Raw genomic sequence first — 16,917 nt, forward strand, 5'->3', positions numbered from 1 at the left:
ACACAAGATTCAATGGAGGTTTTTTGTTTATTTGTTTCATTTACCTCAATATAAATCTCTTCCAGTCAAATAGTAATAATAAGGAAGTAGTCCCTGGAATTCCACAGTTTACAGTTCAACAGCATGTATAGCTAGAAATCTGTTACTGTGGACTTATCACAGGTGAAATCTGCAAACAGAGGTACAGATGTAAGCCATAAAGCTCCAAGGTATGAACTTAATAGTGTCACCGTTATGAATTTAGTAGAACGGATGGTGAAATTTCTACAATATGTTAAGTGATACCCATCTATAGATGTCCAGTGTTCTTGTCCTATTAGTGCCACGAGACACATTCCTTTTACTGTACGTAACACAATTTCCTAAAAGGCTTCTCCTTTATTTACATCACTCACTTTTTTTCCACTGTAAATGCATTGGCATAGGTTTATTCTCTTAAATACAGCTTACCTGAGTAAGTTGTCAAGATTCTTCAAAAGCTGCAACTTGAAAGGAAAAATAACACCACGAGGACAAGGAATGGTATTAATAGCGGTGGATGTTTCATATCCAAGATTTCTTCCCCTCACTTTGTATTCCATCATATTCCAGCTCTGCTTAACAGCTTCTACATAAAGTCTGACAGCACATTTGGTATTGTACATGCTTTATTAAAATGGTACTCATATTTACAGTATCTGCAGAAACAATCCCTCCCAAATCTTGCATTCAGACAGACACGCACACATACACACGCGCGCACACCCCTTCACTCTACAGGGGTGTGAAGGCTACGCTCCCAAAAGTTAGGCAGCTTTTGGAAGAGGAGGAAGGGTGACTTTTTTGTGTGTTTGTATTTACTTAAAAAGAAGCATGGGAGTATGCATTTGGCCATCACAATGCTAATTTAAGTATATGTAGTATTAACATATGGCAGTAACACTGAGTATTCCTCTTTTACATTCTATACACAGAATGACATCAAGGTTTTCCAGTCAACAGAACATTCTAACTTCAGTCTCAATGCTGCTTGTAGCGACTATGAAACCACAATTTTGGGGCTGTCCCTTAAAACAATTCAAGTCTATGTAAGTGAAATAAGGCACAATTAATATTCAATTTGATTTAGAGGATGGGAAAAGGGGGGAGAGGCAGGCTTCAGATAATAGTTGTTGCAGAGGAAACAGTTTTACCCAATCCTTTTGAGAAAAGGATGAATTTTACCCCCATCCTAATCTACATGGACTTCTCTTAGAGAACTGAAGTATTCTGCCAGGGCTATGAACGCCCACATACAAAACAAAATTGGAAATTCACATTTTAACACCAGTTTCAGTAGTCTAACCTACTGATACTGATGTACATGAGTATGTCTGTCTTTAATGCTGAAGGAGAAGACACACATGAAACAAGATTCAAACCTTCCACTGAGCTTGAAGACTCACATCCTTTAGAGAGCTTGTAATATATACTATTTGAAGGCTTCAGCTTACTGATAAAAAGGAATAGCGTTTTTGCCTTTAAATCCCTGGCCCCTCTTCACTAACGAAGCCTAACCAGACATTACAAATAAACTGCAACAAAAAGTTTGGCAGCACAAATAATGTCTAGTATTCAAATCTTCATTTGTGAGTATATTATTTTCCTTGTACAAAACCTGTTGAATGTTTTTCGCAGCAGATGAACTGTACCCAAAGATGCAGGACATTCTGTGATGGGGAATAAGAGGTTGCAGTTCCGAAGGCCCCTGACTTTGGTTGTTTACAAAGTTCATTCCTGTTTAGTGTGATCCTTGGTATCTTCCTCATCTGTGTATTCTGATGGTTCTTCCCCTGGTTTTAGGAGTCTACCTACGTAGTCGTATTTTTCTGAAAAAGATTTATGATTCCATTACAGTCAAATACAGCTGCATTTGCTCGTTAGCCTGCACTGCTGCAAATTCACTTTTTCTCCTACACACTAAGGTTCTGAACCTGAATCGCTGAAATTGATGGCAATTTATCAGCAAGCTTAGTCTCCTAAAACAGTCTTGCTACCATTGCTGCTCACCGCTTTCTCTACTCTTGAGTACTTTGTTTCAATTCTCCCGCAGCTAATCAAGCAAGCTGTATCATGCAGTGTCTGAAAATGCTGCTATTAAAACCGGCACAAATTCCCTCAGCCTGTTTTGGTTTCAATTAATGTGAAAAATGACTTCCCCTCCCTCCAGAGACATACTTCCATACTTTTCAGAAATTATTTCAAGACCAACTTGTTCAACCCTTCATGCCAAAACAACTCTTAGTCCTAATCATAATTCCATGGCATCCAAAGCCCACAACCTGTGAACAGGAATTCCATCAGCTAAGCTACACTGAGATTTGAGAGTGAAATTCTGCACTGAAGAGCTGAGAAGATAACAGCTTTCTTGTATAAAACTAAAAGGCTGAAAAAGCTATAGTGGGATATAGTGGAATCCCCTCTACTGAAGAAAGGCCTGAAATCCCTGGTGTTTTCCTAAGAAACTTACATTGCATTATTAATGTTACTGTCAACATCTCTTTACAAGCTCCCCCAAGCCCAAATCAGTCATTTTTATTAAAAGCATTTCCTTAAGCTAAAGATGTGCTGCTAATTTAAGAATTTACCTTTAAATTGCATTTCCCACTCTCTTACACTTTCCATCTGTACAGCATTTAAGTCCGATAGGTCATCATATTCATCTCTGAGTGCATCTTTATCTAGACAGAAAGTTGCTAGTCCCCTGGAGGCATCTCTGCCAGCAAATATTCCATACGGACCCTCTGAAAACAAAAAGACAAAATTGATACCTTCAAGTCTTTGTTTATGGTGACCAACCTCAGTTCTTTATATAGTCTGCCGAAGCCATACATTAAACTTCTGCAGTGATGGGAATAGCAGTAGTTTCAACGCCATGGCTGTTCGACATTCAACAGCCCTGCAATTCAATCTTAAGTATCACTAGGAGATAAAGTCTGCTGAGAGAAGCAGAACCAGGAAAATAGCTTTGAAGGGATATCTGGAAAAATCCCTGGCATTTGATGCAAGTCAGTTGATGTAAATTCCAAAGTGACTGGAGGCTGGAATTCAAACGAAACGCACTTCTATTAAGCAAAACATGAAATATTTACAAGTCAGGCATGAATAGAAGCAAATTGTATAGATATCTTAATTAGAAATCCATTGAATTTTATCAAGCAATAGAACTTGAGTCCTAATTAATAATTTCACTTCGCTTATAGAATCACCACAACTTTCTACATACTTGATGGACAGTGCGTCTTTTGACACATCTCATACTTCTGTAGAAATAACCTCCTTTATTTTGGGCAGCAGATCACCCATACCCCTATCCTGTGTTGTTCTTGAAAACTGCACAAATCTTCATGTTAAGAATGTAAAGCAACTACCTCCTTTGTGCTTTTTGACTGATGCAAAGCAGCACAAGTATGCTAATAAAATTTTGGGCAATGACAGTCAAATAAATATTATTACAAAGAGAACGGTGTAATTTGCAAACCAACAACTTTCAGGATGAGGTTGGTAACTGGCTTTCCCAAATTTTAATTAATGTAAAGCACTTCAAGCATATTGTTATCTTAGATTTTTCTTGACCTAAAACCAAATACCTGAATTCAGCTCGATTAAAACAAAACAAAAAACAAACAAACAAACAAAAACCCTTTAAAATTTTCTGCACTAACTACAGCAGCTAAGCAACAGGGAAATGCCCAAGGCATTATAGAGAGTGGTCACTACCCGAAGATAAACAGGCCAGAACCCTTCTCTGGCTTACCTCTCGGAAGACGACAGTGACCGTCAGCCTGAAGAAAAGGCAGCACCCACGGGCAAGAATGAACACAAGCAAGTGGCAACACACTCTCCTTCACCCCCTCTATTGCCTGCTGTAGCACCTCAGACCTCTTCTGCACCAGGACGAGCCACAGGAAATCATTCAGAGAGGCTGGTTTCCTCCCAGGCCGCTTGCTCCAGCCACCACACCTATCTGCTCTTGCCGGGCATTGACTTCAGGGTTGAGACAGAGGCTGAATGCAGCAGGAAGAACTCCTGAGGCAGGGAACCTGAGTACCATATGGATTAGAAGAAACTACATCCTCACCAGAACTGGTGTTGTCTCTCCACCCCAGAGTACTTGGCATTGTAAGTTGCTTACAGTCAAACCTGAGAACAGAAGGGTGTCTTGTATGCCAAAGACAATTCCCCTGTCTCTCTGTAAATAAATCAACTGATTTAAAAGCACGATTTCACCAGAAGTACACATCAGAGAAAGAACTATCAATCAACTGGAAGCTTGCACTGTACTGATCTGGCAGTAAGAAACAACCATAATGATTAACAGCATCTCTATGCTCGTCCTTTCAGATACTTAGCTCCAGGAACGGCATTCACAGGAACTACCTCTGGGATCAGGGACTACATTTATGCTACTGAAAAGAAACGAAGTCAAGAGGGCTTTTGAACTCTATTTTTCCTGTTTGTATCCTTAGTTAGATGTTTACTTGAAAAACAGGATTCAGAGACTGAAATCAATCCTATGCCAAGATATTTAATGTACACATTTTGCATGCTCAGTCACTTCCCATGAAACAGTGTAAGAGGTAGTGATGGCCATCATTTGCGACATTACATAGAGCTGCTTCAAACAAAAAGTCTTGCTTCACTCCAAAATAACTATCATTTAAGTGATCTAGTTTTTGATGTTCTGAATGAAGAACACAGGAGCTCTAAACAGCTCTTACAAAGACCACACGCAATCAGTAAATCCTTAAGAGCAATCATAAATTGGTACTTAACCTCCTCACCAACACTATTTTGTCCCCAGTTTTTCCTTTCTCTGAAGTGTTTAAAACAAATATTTCCATAAACCCTACTAGCTATTTGCATAATGCATTTTCAAAATCCTGGCTAACCAGAGTTAGAGAAGCACACTGTTCCCCTTCTCTTCTACCCTGCATTTAAGTGGTTTATGGAGTTTTACAGCACCTGCTGAGATGCCACCTCTTGGTCCACCAGCTTGATTCCAATTATTTCTATTAAAAAGAGAATTACATTATATTTATCAGTATCAAGCCCTGAACACCCTTTCATCTCAATAACATACTTAGTTGAAAGCATGAATGCTTTTAGAATGTATCAGTTTGCATTAAGATTAATGGCTGCAAAATTTCTGCAAATATATTGTAATGTCAGATGCTATTATACCAATTTTCAATTTTATTATACCAAATTTCAATTTTCTCAAATTGAATTTAAATGTTAACATTCCAGCATGTTTACTACATAAGTATTCAGGAGTCACAGAGAAACCATCAAGCCAGGTCCAAGCACTCAACAGAATGCTAACTAGTAAAAACCAGCCTTTGGACTTGATAGACAGCATTTCAAATTCCAGCTCTGCAAATGTAACTTAGAAATGTGTCCCATTCTTTAATCCTCTACTAAAAGGCAAATGTTGAATTCTGATTATTTTTTAAAAAGTGCAAGCCTGGCTTCACCTTAGTTGCAGGGTTGTTAAAGCAGAAGTTCAAAGATCTTGGTATGAGCAATCTACTTCAAGATTTAAAGCTTCCATTCAGATACTTCTACACAGAGATTAAGTACAGTATTTTATATTAATATAGAATACACAGGTCTGGGGTTTTGCTATAAGCTCTATTCTATTATTCACTTTTTTATAAATACTGGTGCAACAGTCTTAAAAAGGTATTTCGCATATCAGATTTCATTGCGCTTGGAGAAGCATCCAGGAGGGTGGCAGCATAGAGAACCCTGGGGAGAAAATACGCTTCAAGAACACGATTCTGAGGTAGAGACATTAGTGCAATCCTAGACATACTCCCACACAGTTCTTTCATGACTGGATGCAATTTACTCTGCAAGCCCTACCCATAGTCCTTCTTTTCTTTTCTTTTGTCTGCCTACCTATTTAGACTGGCTCGTGTTCTAAATAATTGATTGCACCGTGACATGATATACATACTGAAGAGATTGCAAAAAGAGATGCTATTAGCATAGGTATGTATACTAAACTGATTTTTCGAGACCCTATCACAAAATTTCAGTGGTTTTCTTTTGCTGTACCCCCAAATTAGCTATTTCATGGTCAAATATTTTGTTAAAAAATTCTCCTTCCACTCCTACTTGGCATCTCGCAACAACAAAAAGAAAGTCAGAGAAGCGTCAAAGCCCATTAAAACACGACTGCTACGTGTTAGTTGGCTACATGTAGCTACGAGCCTTACATAAAGGAAAACTTTGTTCCTTGAAGAATGCTTTTCTTCCCATCATTGCTTTCACATATTAAAACACTTCAGAGCCTTTGTTTATTTTAGCGTTCAGACCAAACAGTTATCAAGACCACATATTTGCCTACATATCTCCACATCTGTACCACCACATTTATACACTGCCTTTTTCCCCAGTATAAAGTCCTCATTTACCTTACAACTCTACCTTGCATAAAGTAAGCCCTTCTCTAAGCTACAACGCATGCAAAATGTTGCTCCCCACCACCTGCAGATCCTCACTTTCTTTCAGAATCCAATTAAAAATCTGGCCGCCTTGATGAATTTGACATGTTGTTCCAGCCTAACATTCATCTTTATTCACAAATTAACTGCGTAGCTTGAGAACTGGCAAAATCAAAGTCTCTTCAGCCTGTAAAAATACCTTTCCAATTCCTGCACTCAGGATTTCTGCGTCTCCTAGCCCTGTTCTAGTTCTCAAATGAAGATTTCTTTGCAGACACCCTAAAACAACAGCAGGCGAGGAAAAATAAATTTAACATTAAAGCACTGTATTTAAAAATCTGAGATATGAAGCTGTCCAAGCTGAAGTTTTTATTTGGAAGCACTGCTTCTAGTCACTTGCTCCAAAACAGGCTAAACTGGATTTTGGAACAGCACGTGTTTCAATTTTCAACTGGTTTGGCCAATAGCTCCCCCAGCAAAACCTGACCCGATGTTCAACTTTTGAGTAGATATTCTTGGTTTACCAAAGAGGCTATCTGACCATTTCAGTTCTATACTAGCTTTGCAGAACATCCCAGACTGTTGCTCCAAGACTAGTAATGAAGGTGAACACTGTACACTGAACTTTGGATTGCTCCAGCTGTCAGCACAGGGACTGCACCACAGATAGCTGCATGTGGACTTTCTATCTAATGAAGTGATTTGTAATCTAAGAATTGTATTCATTCTCACAAGGCCCATACAAGTTCTCTGAAGAAGCCACACAGGTTAACAAGGTTCAGTTTTAAACCAGCTTTGATTTCCTCAAGCAGTCAAAAAGCACTTCCAAGCAATCACCAAATATGCAAAGCATACCAGATGTTCTTTGCATCTGTGGGCTCCATGCAGCCACTGAAAATAAAACCCAGTTTTGTTTGAAGCTCAGAAACTCATGGACAACATTTCTTAAACTACAGAAAATAATAAAGACTAATCTCTCCTTTAATGTGAATTAAAGAAACAAAGGGAGACAAACCACAAAATTATTGACAGCTGCACTATTCTACCACTTTGTCTACCTTTTCCACTCCAAATCAAAGCAAAATCTCCACTGTCTGTTTAAAATTTTCCATCTGAATCCTGACACACGTTTGTTCAGTGCTGCATCTTTTATAAGGGAATGAAAAAGCTACAAATTAGACAAAGCCATTTTGAGATGCAGCTTGAAAGCGGGAGCTTTCTAATAACATTTATCACTGGGAATTCAAGGTGACATAATTTTAACTTTACTGCTCCAGATTTACATGAAAGGAAAGATATGGGTCAATTTTAAGTTACAACTTGCATGGAGAGTAAGTGTTCTTAGGAGAGTGATCCACAAAGTCTACCTGCTAAGCTGGGAACTGCTTAGAAAGAGGTGTCTTAAACCTAACTTCTGAGGCAGAAGACCAGAGGGCCTCACTCTCTCTTTCGCTTGCTTCCTTTTTAACTCTGTGAAAAAAAGTGCAAGAATCAATGACCCCAATTCAACTAAAGGGGCAGACAACCTAGCAGAGCCTGTAGTTCAGTAGTCAGGAGATTCCTGGAAGACAGCTCCCTACTTGAGGAGGACCTAGCTCCCACATCTTGCTTTAGGTGAGAAATGCTCTCGCCACTAGTTTATTTCATAATAAGGCAAGCAATGCTGGCCAGGTTTTTTGATTAAATGAAAGAGAGCTACGCTGCTACGTACTGGATTTAACATCTATACGTCATTAACAATGATGCCACTATCACATCCTAATACATCTTGCTTTCTGCATACCTGCTTGATCAGGCCCCTCTAACCTCAGGTGACTGGAACCTGAATGGTTTAAATAGGAACTAGGGATTTACACAGACCTTTTATCAAACACACAGTTGTTCAAGTTTTAAGGAATATATCCAGGTTATTAAAAAAGGAAAAAGAATAAAAAAAAAAAGACAGAGAGCTGACAGACACACAAAGCAGAAGCAGATGAAGAGACAGAGCGATGCATCTTCCTGCACAAACCCACTTTACCGGCCTCTGCTCTCCATGAACACGGACTGAGGGTGTAAAACAACCCCTTCATCCTGGTGGCAAGGGCACTACTCCCTTTAATCACAAGTATGGAAACAATCTCTCGTCAATATGCACATATACACCTTTTTAGTTCTACTACTTCTGGTAGGAACTTAGGTTCTTTATCCAGACACACTGTTTCTTTGAAAAGCTGAGTTCCGGGGCGAGAGATACCTCCATTACACAGATACCAAAGAGCTGACAAACATCAAAAACACAGAAGAAACACACCTTACAGGAAGCACTTCTTTTCCCCCAGTCTTACCCTCTGTACTTATCTGTAAACCCTTGGCCTGTTGTGTTCTTAAGATAAGGCCACCCGTAACAGAATTCCCCAGACACAACATGTATGATGTCCCTCCTGCAACATTTCACTCTAACCATACCCTTGCAAAGGATGTACTGAAAAGCATCAGTGCCATCTTTTAAATAGAAACACAATGAAGTTTGCAGCACTCAATTCCAAAGACAGTCTAACAGCATCAGATTATTTCTATAAAAATGATGGGAAAAAATGACAGCTGTTTACTACAGAATTTTTCAAAGTATTTAACGTCAGAAATCACAGTTCTTAACTGGATTTGCAACATGAAATAAAGGAAATTTTCCCCTCATGAAAAATGAACTATGATGGAAAATTTTTGTGGGAGGAACTACTACTACCTAATCTATTCCTCTTGGCAAACTGGAAAGCAGAAATCTTCATGACACTTTGAAAGACAAGAGTGGGATGAGAAATGAGTTGACAGTGACAATGTATTGCAGCGAAGGAAAGTCAGGAAATGGATTTTTTTAAAGTCATGAAACATTAAGAACCAAGAAGTGACATGGAACAGTTGTATACACTGGATTGCATATAATCTTGCTTTGTCATGCTCAAAGCCGTATATTTTTCATAATGGCACAAAGTATTTGAGAAGTTAATCAAAATCTGTTTACAGCGTTATCTTGGCATGCCAATTTAAATGCTAAATATTAAGATTTACTAACATTACTTTAACTCTTACTATGCCCTTCTATTGACCAATATACTACCAGGAATCTTGATACAAACAAACATGAAATTAAATGTTGCGATAAATGAAAGAGTAAAAACTGTCTCTCATTATAAGGCTATAACACCAACACAGCACACACTAAAAGTATTAATCACTAGACTCTAAGTCATGAGATGTGATTACAGATGGGGAAATCACCCCAAAACAGCTTCTTTGAAATTCTGGTTACACGATATTTTTAACAGTGAGCTGCTAACTGTTTACTTTATTTCTTTTAGAGTTTGCAGGTGATAAAGGAAAAGGTAATTAATTAAAATTAATAACCAAGCAAAGCATTCTAGGACACTTACTCATTTGGGCAGAAACAGAGGTGTTATTTAACAGAACTAAAAGTGAAGTGTTAAAACAAAGGGTATACTTGCAGGACAGAGGACTATCCCAGGAAGCAGCATTTTGGAAAAGAACTTGGCAACTAAAGTTTTAAATTAAGAGTTCAATGTAAGCAAAGTGAGTTTTGGAGGCACAGACAGTTAAACGTGTGATACAACCTTTTCTTGCTCTTAGCTATAATGCATTAGACATACCAAAGACTGATAGGATACCAGTGAGATAAATTGTGGAAGGCTTAAAGAAGACAACATGAGAAAACCCCCAAAATTTGGAAAACATTTTGATTAAGTGTTCAAGAAATTGAAGTTTTCAATCATGGCTGCTTGAAAGGATGACTTCAACAGCCTATCAATTTTAAAAAATACCTTAACTGTATGTATGTATGTAACGGGCTCTTCAGTGAAACAGACCAAGGTCTAACAGGAATCAGTGGATGAAACTTAAAAACAGGAGAGCTTCTAATAAAATTAGAAGCTTGGTGCGAATTTTAATGGAATCTCAACTGCTGGACAAAAATGTGGACTAGATGACAACACTGTGCATTTTTAGCCTCCTGCTATAAGTAGAAAAATAAGGACCACCTTTGCATCCAAACTACATTGAAGGCAAAAAAAGAACAGAGCTTAATTTCAAGACATCAGAAGCCTTCTGAGACAGCCACGTTATTCAACATTAACCCGGCAGTCAAGACATACTTAAGATTTGACAGTGAGCCCTCAGCCAATGCTTTTTGCTGCCTTCAAAGCTGAAGCACTATTTCACATCAGTACCTCAACAAAGTACAAAAGGCTCACAGTCTGAGCCTGCAATGTCAGCAAAGCCAATGCCCTCCCTCAACTGTTTCTTCTGTTAAACAAAATTTGGCCATGGCTCTGTTGGTATGTTTTGCACTTCCCTTGCTATACTCCAGCTATGAGGCATAATATTATCAAAAGAACTGCTGTGGACGTCTGGCACTCTGAAGTCTTTCTGAAAAGGTCTCAACCAGCTGTAGAAAACTTTTCCACCTAACTCTTCTTAGATCTTTTACGGCCCGCAAACTGCCTCCTAGCTTTTTTTTCTTTTCAGCCACAAAACAGTTGCAAGAAAATATTCCCTGACATACATCCGTACAGGGAAACCATGTCAGCACGATTCAAAAATCAACACGTTTGGCAGAAAACACACAGCTGATGATGCACAGGTTGAGCATCACTATCCTGATGAGCACGGTAACAAAGATCTGATAGATGATGTCAGTTCTGTTCTAAAAAGGCAATCTTTCACGACAGGGGAGAAAAAAAAAAGCCTTTGTCCCTCTCCACGAAAAACTGGAAGCACTGCTTTAGGAAAACCAGCTGCTGCCAGTTATCAAAAAAGCAGACTGATGTCCTAGAACATAAAGCTTTAGCTTCCTCACAATAATAGACCTCCAGAGGTTGATGTGGTGAACCAGCGATGATATCTACAGTGGAGAGTTTAAAATTTAATTTATGTTTGATACACGAAAGAGTTAAAGTGAATGTTTAGATTATGGTTCACTATTATTTCATGGAGTAATTCATGAAGCAATCTGTCAACTTACTGGCGTTTTAAGTTTCATGTAGCACATGTATTACCTGCATTTTGTATCAGCACATAGGTCTCAGTATAAAAACCCCTAAAGTGAGAGAGACAAAAGAAGTAGCCCAATTAAGCATCATGGAAGCTGCAGCACACCAGACTGCATTTTCTCAGCTTTACTGGTAAATAAACAAAATAAGGCATGGCAAGGTACTTTAGATTCCACTGCTAACTTTTAAAGCAGCTAGTCAGAAAAGCATTTTGATTCAATTATGGCAATTTCAATTTCTGCGACTGGTAGCAGAGCTGGTATCACAAACTTTGAGGGTAACAAGAGTCACAAAATACTAGCCCAGTTCAGCTGTACAACTGCTTGTCACTTCCCTGGTAAGAACAAAAGACTTGTAACATGCCACTTCTGTTATTTTTCTTTTTGTAACCTAAGATTATTAGAAAATAATAATAATTACTTTACTTGAACTATTTCCTGGGGGGGAAAACCCCCAGTATCCTCTCTGTCCTCCACCCCTCATACAAGGACACTTGCCATACCTACTATGAAAACTCCTGCATAATTTGATTAGATCAAGTTTTCCAAACCACCATTGTTTAAGGAATAAAATCATCAGCAGTCATAACCCTCATTTCCTTTGGCATCGGATGCGAACACAGTGCTCACTAGTAAGTTTATCCACCTCATTATTAAGCACACTGTTTATTACGAGAAAACACGCTGCAGTTTCACAATCTACAATGTGAATACAGAAACATAACATTGCCTTTGAAGCATACTTTTCTGAACCTTTGAAGTATACATTTCTGCTCCAAAGAACTGTATTGTTTGTCTTTTTCTTTAAGAGATTGGGTTGATTTCTGCCCTCTTCTCAATGGTAGCCACATATCAGTCCCCGAGCTCTCCCTGCTTGCCTCTATCCTGATTAAAATTCATACTCCTTATGGCATTTGCACCTAAATAAGTACCCAGCTGGTTTTTTTCTTTCCTGAACTGTAAGAGCTAGAATGAAGGAAGCATTGCTCAGTTGCACTTGGGAAACCTACTAGAAAAGACAGAAAAAAAAAAAAAAGAAAAGAATTAAGTCTTGCACACCCGAATCTAGGCAACTGGGAAACCGGATGCGTGACGGAAGCCTGAACAGAACCCCGACCCGTTCTGCAGCACCCATTTAAGACTGCCGTTAGGCCCCAGGCGGGCAGGCCGGCCTAGTAAGGGGTTGCGGACCGTAGCGACCAGGCCCAGGCCGCGGTTTGCCCCGCTGTTGCCCATCTGACACCACGGCGGGCAGCCGGCGGCCCTATCACGCGTGCGGACAGCGCGCGGGGGGCTGGCCGCCCCAGATAAACCCAGGGGCCCGAGTGAGGCCACCGGCGCCGAAACGCAGCGAGGCCTCCCCGAAACCCACCGCCCCCCAGGCGGGGGTGAGGCCCGGGCGCCGTCAGCAAGCAGCCCCCGGCGGCAGGGCACGCCCGCCGCCGCCGATCCCCGCCGTCCTCCCCAGCGCCCTCCCCGCCTCCCGCCAGGGCCGCCCGAAACGCGGCGGGCAGCCGAGGGGCGGCGCGGGGCCCCCGCCCGGCACGGCGGGAGGGCGGCTTCCGCCGACGGCCCCCCCTCCCCCGGCCCCGGCGTCTCACCGGGCCCGTAGAACTTGCTGCCTTTGGTCACGTCGAAGACTTTGCCGTTGACAGCCAGGAGGATGCGGGGGTTGCGGGCCCCGTCGAACTCGCGCAGCTGCTCCAGGGAGAAATCCCGCCGCTTCATCCGCGGCAGAGCGGCGGCCTGGCTCTGCCGGGCCGCGCCCCCCGGCCCGCTCCGCGTCCCCCAGCGCAGGTACAGCCGGTAGGCCGCCAGCAGCGCCAGCGCCAGCAGCCCCACGTTCAGCAGCATCTCACCGCCCACCGCCGCCGCCGCGCCGGCCGGCGGCTCCCCCGCGCCCCCGCCCCCTAGGCCGCCGTCGCTGCTCCCCTCAGTCCTTAGCCTCCCATCCCCATCGTCCGCCATCACTGCCAGGCCAGCGCCTGCCCGCCCGGCGGCTCCGCCCCGCTCCCGCCCAGAGAGACGCGGGGCGGCCGCCGCGCCGCGCCCCGCCCCCGCCCGCCGCTCGCCCGCTTCCCATTGGTGCCCGGGCGAGGGGGCGCCGCCCCCGGCAGGCTCGCGCCCGGCGGGCGAATGGGGTGCGGACACGCCCCGCCAGCCCAACGGCCCTCAGCTCGCGAGAGGTGCCGCCGCCGCCAGCGCGCCTGCGCGGCTCGCGCGCGCCTGTCCGCGCGCGGCCAGGTGGCGTTGGCGGGAGCGTGAGGAGGAGGGGGCGGGGGGGGAGAGCAGCTGTGCGTGTGTGTCTCGTGCGGCGTAAGCGCCGCGCCGTCCCGCTCGTAGCTCGCCTCAGCCGCCGCCCCGCTTCCCCTCCCGGGAGTGAGCGGGCACCGCCGCCTGCCACAGTGAAAGCAGAGCGCGGGGAGGAGGCGGTGTGGCGTGAGGGGGCTGAGGGCGGCGGGGCTCGACGCGCCGGCTGGCAGCCTCTGAGGGCCGCGGGGCAGCGCGTTAGATCCGCGGGGTGGGTGGCAGGCCGCGCGTGCCTCCGCCTCAGGGGAAGGGGTCGAAGGCCGGCGGGGTTGGCCGCGGTGGTGCAGCGCCCTTTCGGCGGTTGCTGAGTAAGCGGCACGTCTCCCCAGAGCTCTGGTGCAGAGGTGGTTTCGCTGTCCGCTTGAGGGAACGCAGGCGTGCCCCTGAGGTGGCACAGCAGCCAGTCTTGGAGGGAAGGCTTTGGAGGTAGCTCAAGGGACTGCTTGGTGCACTTCACTGCTTAGGGTAAATATACCCTTCCATTTTTTGCTGTCAGAAAACAGGGTGATTACTAACAGTATGCTAATCCGCTAGAATTACTCCTTGTGCTGTGAAACGTGGCAGTGACAGCACATAGATGGCTTTAGTGTATCGTGTTAAGTACAATCCATGCCCAGGAGTGAATTTGTTCTGTTTTATCAGGAGAAAGACTAAAAGCTTTTATTATTTTCAAGGAGAGATTGGGTGCACACAGATTATCTCAGTAGGACGACGCTTAGCTGCAGCGAAGGCAAAGACCTGGGCAGAATTTAGCCCTTCTGTTCCTCTCATCTTGTGAATATGTTCCCAAGCAAAACTGACTGTCTCATCAGATGATGCAGAAGAGCCACTCTACGAATGTGTAACTTGGCCTAGAGAATGTAAGCCAGGCTCAGCCGCTCTCCTTGCAGTTGGAAATAATACAGGGAGTACTTTGGATTGGAGAAACTGTTATTCTGTGCAACTGTGCGGTGCTGAAGCATCCCTGCCTAATAACGTCAGCCTTAAGAGCAATTCACAATTACGTAAACTCGGTCACAAAAGTTGGAAAACTCAAATGTTTTTCACAAAGGTTGGTAGGCAGTGCAAGAGACTCAACCCAGTGGAAAAATTAACATTAATGATACTTAGCATTTACATAAAGCTCTGCGTTTTCAACACCCTATGTAACGACTAGGTGTTTAATCTTCTGCCCTCTGAGCCGGTTCAGTAATGACTACCTCTGTGAGGAAACAGGATGAAGTTCTTGCCAGTTAAAGACCTACAATTAAAATACTACTACTATTCCTCTTAACCAAGCAGGGTCTATTTAATATATGTATAAGTAAACTGTATTAAGAAAGTCCTTTTATCTCAACAAGTTACAGCTGGATTGTGGTTAACAACAGTTTTTATCACAGAATCTTAATATATCTGGATTGTCTGGGCACAGCTATGGTGCAGGTCAGAAAAAGACAGAGTTGCACTCTGACCTCTGGATTTCCTTCCCTCATGAGTTTAATTTAGATTTTCTACAACATCTTGCTATATTCTCTTAACTTCCTTTGTGTTTTAAAGATGGGTTCAGAAAACAAAAACAAGTAGTAACAGATGTGAAGTACTTTTACCCGTCTTCCTACCAAGATCTTATCTCTGAAGTCATCTAGACTGGCTAAATAGTTCTAGACATTTCTTTGAAAGTGCATGGTTTTCCACTGCATGAATGTGGTGTTCTGCTATATTCTGGAAGGAATACTTTCAGAAATCAGTGTGGCTACCATAAGCGTTCTAGGCTTCACTTGTCTGTTCTGGATGCCGCCTTAAGAGATTATATTGCTACCTGGGCTTGGCTAGGATACCTTGATTTACTCCTGTGAGCCTTGGATCTAGTGCAGAAAAATGGTGGCTATTTTTGATCCCCAGATAAGAGCTGGAAACCAAGAGGAGTTCCAGGAACCCACCCTAAAGAAATGAAATTGTTTGAACAACCAAGTTTAGAAGAATTTTACTTGAAAGAATTTAAACACTAGAAAATAGACAAATGCATTAGGAATAATATAATGCAAATACTAAATATACTAAGTATACTTGAATTAGAACGTTTCCAAACCTAACAGATAGAAACCGCTGAAAACGCATAGGTTCCAAACTGGAGAAACACTGGCTGGTTGCCCCCTTGTTGGCGTACACCTCAGACGAGTCCAGATATGAAGCGCCAAGGAAGTTAAGGTCCCAGTGCAGCTGCATCCACCTTCAGTACCAGAACACCATCATTAGAGGACAGGCACTCATGATCTGCTAACTCAAATATGACAAGCAAATGTCTCCCAGTCTCGGGGCAGACCAGTTTCAACTTCAGTCAAATTCTGTTACACTGCTGTTAGCTTTACCTGTCAGAGAAACGCCAGAAAAAAGCAGTTTCTCCACTATGACTTTTTCCAGTGTTTCTTCCTTGCCTGTCTTTGGTTTGCCAAGACAAAAAGTCTGTCCCCATAAAGTATAAAAGTTATGTTCTATAAACCTATGACTGGTAAAGGGTCCCCAAAAGTCTCTTAGCATTACTGTGTTGCTTCCACTGTTCTTTGTGTGCACTTCTTGGTGGTTCTTTTGTTACGAACAAATTTTATTTTGATCTGAGAGCCAGCTGTCATAGATCTTGAACCATGATTGGGGAGCCCAGATATTGCTAATGTATCTAATTGTGAGTGTCAGTGGAGTAATTACAGCTATATGATTAGAGGAGTGAAAGGAAAATCAGGCATTCTGGGTTACCTGTGAAAAAAACCCTCAGAATCTACCAAATTCTGAAATTAATGCACAGCTAATTCATTCGTATGGATTTGCTCTGAAGAGCAAACGAAGTAGTAGTACTTGCATATCACAGTTTCCCATAAAGAGCTTAGTGAGCCCTGAAAAAACATATATGAAAGAGTATTACCAAGTTTCTAATTACATGTTACAGTTTTTGTTGTTCTTGAGTAATTATTTAATTTTATAGGGTTTTTTACCTAACAAAATTTGAAGAATACCTAGAAAATGAATGATTTATCGCTATATTCATATGCAACCTCATCTATTCTTACTTGTTTATCCCCTTGTTCTTGGAGGTTATTAGCCATTAACTTTCATAGCAGTCTC

General features: G+C 42.4%; 1 protein-coding gene across 1 annotated transcript; it reads right to left on the reverse strand.

Moving 5' to 3' along the window:
• Positions 1–635: 635 nt before the first annotated feature.
• Positions 636–13,395, reverse strand: PGRMC2 (progesterone receptor membrane component 2; the record flags this gene model as incomplete). The annotated part of the gene is made up of 3 exons (XM_059826730.1): positions 636–1,847; positions 2,607–2,762; positions 13,113–13,395. Coding segments are annotated over 3 exons (537 nt in total), but the record flags the coding sequence as incomplete, so codon positions are not given.
• Between the last annotated feature and the right edge of the window lie 3,522 nt (positions 13,396–16,917).

Source organism: Gavia stellata, chromosome 19 (assembly GCF_030936135.1).
Source record: "Gavia stellata isolate bGavSte3 chromosome 19, bGavSte3.hap2, whole genome shotgun sequence".
Lineage (NCBI taxonomy): Eukaryota > Metazoa > Chordata > Aves > Gaviiformes > Gaviidae > Gavia > Gavia stellata.